At 39.1% G+C, this 8,205-nt stretch overlaps 1 protein-coding gene across 1 annotated transcript in view; it reads right to left on the bottom strand.

Annotated features, from left to right (window-relative positions):
- Positions 1–41: 41 nt before the first annotated feature.
- The window catches only part of LOC104954892 (laminin subunit alpha-5-like), a gene marked incomplete at its 3' end in the record, with an annotated part of 37,807 nt that continues 29,643 nt past the window's right edge, over positions 42–8,205 (bottom strand). The window contains exons 3-6 of the mRNA XM_010782097.1: positions 3,931–4,048; positions 1,484–1,602; positions 604–774; positions 42–85 (exon numbers count right to left, since the gene is read on the bottom strand). Coding sequence (XP_010780399.1) covers positions 42–85; positions 604–774; positions 1,484–1,602; positions 3,931–4,048 — 452 coding nt within the window. The remainder of the gene's footprint in view (positions 86–603; positions 775–1,483; positions 1,603–3,930; positions 4,049–8,205) is intronic.

Here is an 8,205-nt window from a genome sequence, read left to right as displayed (position 1 = left end):
CACACACACACACACACACACACACACACACACACACACACACACAGCGTCCTCCGATACTGATGTCTTTGATACTGTAGTAATACTGTAAAATCACAACAATACACACAATATTCAGATACACAGTATGAGAAAAAAAAAGTTTATATTCATGCAAGTAAAAACATTGTCCTTCAGAAATATTTTTTTCCACATTATGTTGAATTATTCCGATAAAAATATGTTACCAGTGCCATTTTTGTACCTTTTGATCTTAAAAAGTAAGAGGGCATCCAAAAGTTAATTAATTAAGGATTGGTGGTAATGTGCAGGGAGGTAAACAATGGTGGATTTGAACTAAGAAGAACAAAAATGAATGTATTAACAGAAAAACTGTAGTGCCTTTAGGAATAATAGCTAATTAAAAGCTGGAAATACGTTTTATATGTATATAAAATATATACATTTTTGTAATAAAAATGAATGTATTTGACTATTTTTGTTGCACCAGGGAATCGTTTCATGTGCATGACAAGCTGTAAGCAGAAGTGTTTTCTTTTATCAGTCATTTTTTGGAAGAATATGACACCAACATATCAGTCCTAGTTTATCCCATTTCTTTACCCTGCGTGTGACAGTGGGGTCCCGCAGAGCTTTGCCCATCAGGTGTCCCAGCAGCGTGTTGGTCCTCAGGAAGCGCAGCTTGATGTTGGTTGCCTTGGTGAAGTCCCTGAGGACCGGAGAGTAGGAGAAGTTCATGGCCCCAGGCCGACCGTTCACCAAGGACACCACGACCTTGGAGAAGAGGACAGAGACTATCAGCTGAGCAACAATGTGGAAATATGAAAGATAACAGCCTGGGAACGTCCCCACAGAGAGGGATGGTATTCACAATATGATACCATGGCAACAAAGTAATCTATGTTAATGATTCTATATTGCATGATCTTACTACAGGATGGTTTTCCTGACTAATACATAAAGCGTTTAAATGATGTTGTTGAAACATGCCCTATTTCAGTGTTTTGTTATACCATTTTAGGATGAATATAGAACATTCCAAATCATTTATAATAACCTCTTATTAAAAAAAAAGTTAATATTAAAAACTGTGTAAAAACGTTGAGAGAAGATGTTTAGGCCACACATGATATGCAAATCATATGCTTAATGTTCAGTGCTGCAACTAACACATTTTATAAACGTGTCTTCTAATATATTTGTATCCATCTCATTAATCTACTTGTTTTTTTTCTCTATGAAATACCGAAAAATAGTAAACAAAATGTCCATCACTATGTTCCTGTATCCAGTCCAAATCTTTAAGATATTCAGGTCCCATAACCTCACATTATTACATTTGAGTAGTTGGAAGTAACTTATTAAATTTAGTGTGTGGGAATTTTTCTGTTGATCGTCTAATTAATAGATACACAGACACGTTTCTTCAGCTCTACAGGTGTGGCGGGGACGTTCAAGCACTTTCACTCAAACACACACTCACCTCTCCATTCTCCAGCGGGACGATACGGGAGTATTCAGTGGTGCAGATCACGTCATTATCATTGCTGATCCTCTCGATGCTCTGCTGTCCAAAACGCTCAATACAGTCTCTCTTTGAGGCTACACACACACACACACACACACACACACACACACACACACACACACACACACACACACACACACACACACACACACACACACACACACACACACACACACAGAGGGAGAGAAAGGGGGGAGACAGAAAAGAGAAGCTTCTAATCAGTCTTAACCTCATATTGGCAAACGTGTGAACATCCCATCATGTTCAAAGTGAGCAGTGTGAACCATCTTGATTTTAATGATGAGTCTCAGTGTGATAATTAGAGGAGGGTCTCTGGTTGGTGGAGGTCTGTATTTTAGTCCTCACTTAAATATAACCCAGCTGCATGTTCAGCTTCACAACAGCTGCATTACAGCTTCATCACCTTCCACTGAATAAAGTGGAAAATACATATAGAAACTACCGATTGTATTTGGATTAATTTATTAATAATTTAACATAGAAAGAAACCAAATTATAATTTCATGAAATCTGAAAACAAAAAGATATCCTTTTTTTTACGGATATAAAAAAATAGAATCTTCCAGTTTGTGAAGCTCAGGAGATAAATGACAAATAATTTACTATCACAAAAACTTTTTTTTTTTAATTAAAAAATATCAAAATGGTGGTTGACTCGTTTGCTGTTAATCGTTAGTCCAAATAATTAACATGCCTTCTACATTTTACAATCCGTACTAAAGTGAATTCAAGTTCATGTTATTTAATGTAATCTCATCCTATGAACGATGGCTGGTCAATCTTGCTTAAGAGAATCTTTCCTCGTCCTTTTAGGAATATTCAAACTGTAAAAGTGTGTGTGAGAGTTTGAGACTTCAGCTGGTTTAATTCACATTGTTTCTAGAGCACATTCCCAGAATCGCTTCACTTTATCTCTGAAGTGTCCTTGACACAGAAGAAGAGTGAAAACATGACAGAGAAGAAGAGGAGGAGGGAAGGTAGATTTTATAATGTCAATATCCCCCCCCCCTTTGTGTGTGTGGTGTGTGTGTGTGTGTGTGTGTGTGTGTGTGTGTGTGTGTGTGTGTGTGTGTGTCTGCAGTTAACAGCTGCAGCAGTTCAAACTCAAACTTTGAAATAGCTTTTGAGATTTACAGCTTTGAGGCCAACACTAATTTACTCTGTACGGTTTACTGTACACACACACACTGACACACACATTCTGTTGCCTTCCCTCTGGGTGAAATGTAAGTGTGTTATATTTTACTTTGTAAAAAAACGATCTCTACAGTAGGGCTGCGCCACTTATGGGAGGTTAATGAGTCGATCTAACCAAGATATTAAGCAGATTTTTAGATTAAATCCACTTTTCTGAGCAGACAGGAGCGGACCTCCCACTCAGTGCTGCTCTGGCTCCACAGGACTAATTGCCAACTGGCTCCGAAGAATATACGCGACCAAATGTGATTGGATTTCGGGGGTGCATACTTCAGCAGAAAATTATAAGCAATTTGCGAGTTCAGGTCAGCTGATGGTCAGTGTCTGTCAACGGTTCGTCATAAGCCCGGGAACCATTTTGCAAATTTTTTGAAAGCTTGAAAATTGAACTTAAAAGCAACATGTAGATCATCTCCTAAAAGGTGGGCTTGCAAAAATGTGAAAAAGTTTACATTTTTGCCTGCAGGTTCTTCCATCAAAGCGACCTGAAACTAGTCAATGTTGTGACAGTTGGCTGCAGATATTTGCTTTTTAATTAATGTACAGGCAATTTCCCGATCAACAACAACTCGCAGGCTTCTCAATCTGGTTTGGAAATCATTTAACAATACAGTAGTATGCATGCAGTAATGTATACACCAGAAATCTGTCATCTTAAAAGTGAAGATCACAGACTGTATGCTGAAGAATTTCCAAGTTGTCCTTCAAACTTTGAAGATCTAATTTGTCTGCCATCTGGTACACCTGGAGTAGTTTTTAATAATGCCTATTGATGCCACACACACACACACACACACACACACACACACACACACACACACACACACTTCTCCCCAGGTGAACATCAAGCCGCGGCCTGTAAGCAGACATGCCTGGAATTCCCCTGCAGCCCACCTGTAGACTGATAGCTGCCTAAGCCAATCAGCGGGCAGCTCTAGGATGTAATGACCACCCCCTCCCCACTATACCCTGACCACCAAACCAACAGATCAATTAGCCGCCTGCCCTCGAGGCTGCTGTTTAACTCTGAGATTAGAGGGAGAATTAAGAAGAAGCCTGGGGGGGGGGTTAGGTAAGCATGAGGTGATGCTGATGGAATTTGACTCTGTCTGCTCCAAGTGACCAAACATCTGGAGGCACACACGTGTATGTAGAGGAATATATATATATGTGTTTGTACTCACAGGCAAAGTACTGCCAGGGTTTGTAGGTCTGCCCGAAGTCGACGGATCTTTCCAGAACCCAGAGGTCGGGGCGGGGAGAGTTAGCAAACTTAATCAACACGTAGGCCACGTGGAAGAGCTGCAGGGAGACAGAGAGGAGGACATTCAGGTTAATCACATATTCTAACATGTATGACTTTGGTGAACTTTATCCAGAGAAAGAGAGGAAACAACTCAAACAAATCCAACACCCAGCTGCAGTACAAATGTATGATGATATGTATGTCGAGTGTCATTAACCAACTAACAACTTGATAACTTCCTCATTTAATATCTGCATATTATCCCTTTCCTTACATTCATTTAGTCGATAAAGTGGAATACACGCAGGACACAACTGATTGGTTATAAAAGGGAAATACATTTTAGTTAATGAGCATTTAGAGAAACAACGAGTAAAGATAAGGTCAAATAATGAAGAGGAACGAAAAGAAAAAGGATTTTATAGGAAAGGAAAGGAAACAGGTAAAGGAGTGAATATAAAGGCATTGTAAAGAGAAAGGAAAGCAAGAAAAGGAAACAAACAAATAGGGTTAATGAAAGGACAATATATGAAAAGAAAACGGAAGGGAGAGTAAGGAAAGGATAAGACATGAAACAAAAGAAAGACAGAGAAGGACTTGATAAGAAAACATTTAAATAGGAAAAACAGGAAATGAAAGGGATAAATAAAAAGACAGGAGAAGAAAGAATAGGAAAGGAAATGAAAGGAAAGGAAGGAGAAAGGAAATGCTAATGGCTAAAGCGAGGAGAGAACCACATGAGCTAATCAAAATCAGTTGTGGTGAACAAGGCAAAGACTTCCAGCTTCTAATAAACTCAGTCAGCCGTCAACATTTAACCTGTGTGACTTCTCCCCTCCTGAGTCACGTCGAACACTACAGTACGTCTGATCTGTCGTGTTACATGTACGTTATTATCAAAAAGCTGATTCCTGTCAGTAATGAGCACCAGATGCTGCTCCATCACACTCTCACGTTTCAGCCTCCTCTCTTTCACTTGTCATCCCTCATTCATTTCCTGAAGCTGCTCGGACGGCGATGACAAACTGCTCTCCTGGAGACGGGGGAGTTCAGCTGCACTGTTTTGTCTGTCGGACCTTGAAATCGCTCCCCAGTTGAAACAGAACACACTGGAATAACACCGTGACGCACATAATAATATTAGAGCTAATCACAAACACCTCCGATTTCTACATCGGTCTGTGAGTGTTGGAGTGGTGAGGGCTCAGTTTTGAGTCATTGAGTTTTTATTAATCTGCAAAGACTTGGTAATTATTCACGTTTTTCTTGGGTTGTGAAATGGTTTGTCCTGTCTTGATTTAGCACGAGGAAACATATTCATGAGAAGTAATTTTCGACAGGACAACTATTTGTTTTGCTCTGGTTTTGTTCTTTTGACCAAGTCTTTACAAAATGTCATGATTTATATAATTTTATCCCGTGAGACATTTTTGTAAAATTGCAATAATAAGCATCTGGATCCTCGAGTCATGGTCCAACCCGGGCTCCAAGATTTAACAGTGACTTTGACCATTGACCACCAAAATGTAGGCCAATCATTCAAGAAAACATAATCAGTTCATCTTTGTGTGAACATTACTGCCACAACACGGTTCCTGGAATCTTTCTTTCATGGGAATTGGAAGGATGGGAAGTCACACCTTGACCTTGACCTCTAACGTCTAATCAGTTCATCCACTGTTGACCAAAAGGTTTTTCTCACATCAGATTAAAAATATGACTTACGACCTCCTTTGGGTCTTTGCCAGGAACTGTTGTTGTTCCCCATTCACCATCTGTCTATCCCCTTATTAACTGTCAAATCTGAAATAAATTGTATATATTGTTCTTAGATGGGGACAATGCAATTTAAAATAGTTCAAATTCAGAGCATTAAACGAAATGTATTGAGAGTTTAGAGTTGAAGCTATTTTCTGACTTTTGCCTTAAACAACACTTTGAAAAACAAGATGATGTTTTAAACCTCGGATCACAAAAGGTACAGAAGAAGAGTGTCGTTTTTCAGCTCCACTGCAGGTCATGACATGACATGATATGTTACTACACACATGAAGTGTTTAGACAGCATGACATTTGACCCACACGGAGGATGCAGTGATACATTTCAGGTTATTTCAAAGCCTTTACACCAACAGGGATTTGTTGAGAATTAGCTTTCTAGGGAGGCATTCGCGGTCTTTGAATTTGATAGTTGACAGCTGTAGAGGGAAGGGGGGGGATGGTGACATGTACTACGGACATTATGTGGTATTATGGCTTGTAAATACCAAAGGGAAACATAAACGGTTATTAAAGTGTTTTCAGGAGATCATTAATTGAGAGACTTCAGGCAAAGGTATATCATTTAGAATTTTGCGCTCAATGAGTTCCTCCTTTCAACTAATTTTCTTTTCAGCCTTTTATGTCCCTTTTTATATACTGTGTGTACATATAAAGTCATGAAACAAAAGTTTGAGATTGGTTAACATTAAAATCTCCAATGCACAAGGGTCAGCTACAGGGGACATAATTGGGGAACTTTTGAGAGAAAAAAGTTTGAATTTGTGAATTTAAAATAAACGTTTCTTACTTTTTTGTTCACGTTACGAGAAGTTCAACTTTGACCTGTTCATTGTCTCACTATAACAGCACAAACTCTCTAAACTCTAATGCTCCTCTATTCCCCCATCTCATAGGCAGCTCTGTCAGAGGTGATGACATCACACACAACACACTTGCACACACAAATACACAGACCTTCAAAAACTAGTACTAGTCCATTAACAAGGAATGCCACAAGTGTGTGTTTCAGGATGATGAATGAGGGGGACATGTCATCGTTTCTCTGTTTACAGAAGAACAAACTCAAGTTCATCAATCCATCTCCATCTCTCCAAACATTCGTAATCTATTATTCCAAACAAAAGGACCATGGAGAGCTTTGTTAGTGTCATAATATTACAAAACTGTGACTTACAAAACAGCTATTTCCAGCATTATTCAACAAAAAGAGAAGGCCGTTTCTATTCAGTCATGCCAATTTGAATTTGACATTTGTATTTTATTTCTCTTCTCAGATCGCTTTTGTTCAACTAGTAGAAAGTAGGTATCCAAAAAGTTCCGTCAGCATGTATTCAACAACTCTAAACAAAAAGAAAGCAGTCGGGAGAGACTTGTGTGAGCACTCCGTTCATTTTAAGAAAGTTGATTATTCTTCAAACAGAAACAATACTGTGGATCTAAGCCTGTATGTCTTTGTGTATGAAGGAGATCTAAGAGGACAGGAAGCAGAAAGCGATGCCTCGGGGCTAAAGTCATTGAAAGAAAAACTCCAGAAGCATTCCTCTGATTCCAGGGTTAAAGTTTGACCGGTTCAGGGAGCACCTGAGGTTCAGAGGCCATCCTTTGAAGCGCAGACACTTCTAAATGAAACACACGACTGAACAGGCAGAGAAATCAGGTGAACTTCAGAGCTGCCTGACAACCTTCATCAAGAAGACATGGCAGCTTTCAACAGTCATTATATCATGTTTTATATTTGAGCCACAAGATGGGAAACCTGGTGTTCCAGCAGGTAGCAAAAGCTGAATTGAAAAAATATACGTCCAACTTGCTTTATACAGGCTTTTGATTGGAAAGGTCCAGCTTACTTACATTTACACTTGCATGATTGTCCCCAAACATTTTCTTTATCTAATCGTTCAAGTGCCACACGTTTACACCTGGTTTTAAAGTCCTTCTTGCATGAAGGAAGGGACTTCAGTCTGATAGCTACCTACAGTAAAACCGGCTAAAACAAGAATGATATGTGGCATTGGATGGTGAGCTCTTCTGGGGTGCATTTTGCTTGTTTGGTCCAAAGAAATTTAATTTATTTTTCGCTATCATTTTTTTAGGTGTTATATAGATAAACTCAACATTTCTGTGTAAGATTGTGTTAGACAATTAAGTTTCGGCTGGCAAAAATGTAAAGAGATTCCGAAATAAATAATCATAAGCATTAGAGCTGAATAAATGAAGTTGAGTTATCGATAAGTGAAACAATAGAAGTCATTTTTAATGCAAAAACCGCAAACTAGAATAAAGTGCACAATTCAACCGCTCTAGTAATCTCTCACTATCAGCGGTCTGTCTCCAGGTCTCAGTGGGAGTCAGTCTGTTGCCTGGCCTCACACACACACACACACACACACACACACACACACACACACACACACACCCACACACACACACA

The sequence above is a fragment of the Notothenia coriiceps genome, unplaced genomic scaffold (assembly GCF_000735185.1).
Source record: "Notothenia coriiceps isolate Sejong01 unplaced genomic scaffold, NC01 NC01_scaffold00024119, whole genome shotgun sequence".
Lineage (NCBI taxonomy): Eukaryota > Metazoa > Chordata > Actinopteri > Perciformes > Nototheniidae > Notothenia > Notothenia coriiceps.
Note: the sequence above shows the minus strand (reverse complement) of the source record. Positions and strands in the feature narration are given on the sequence as shown.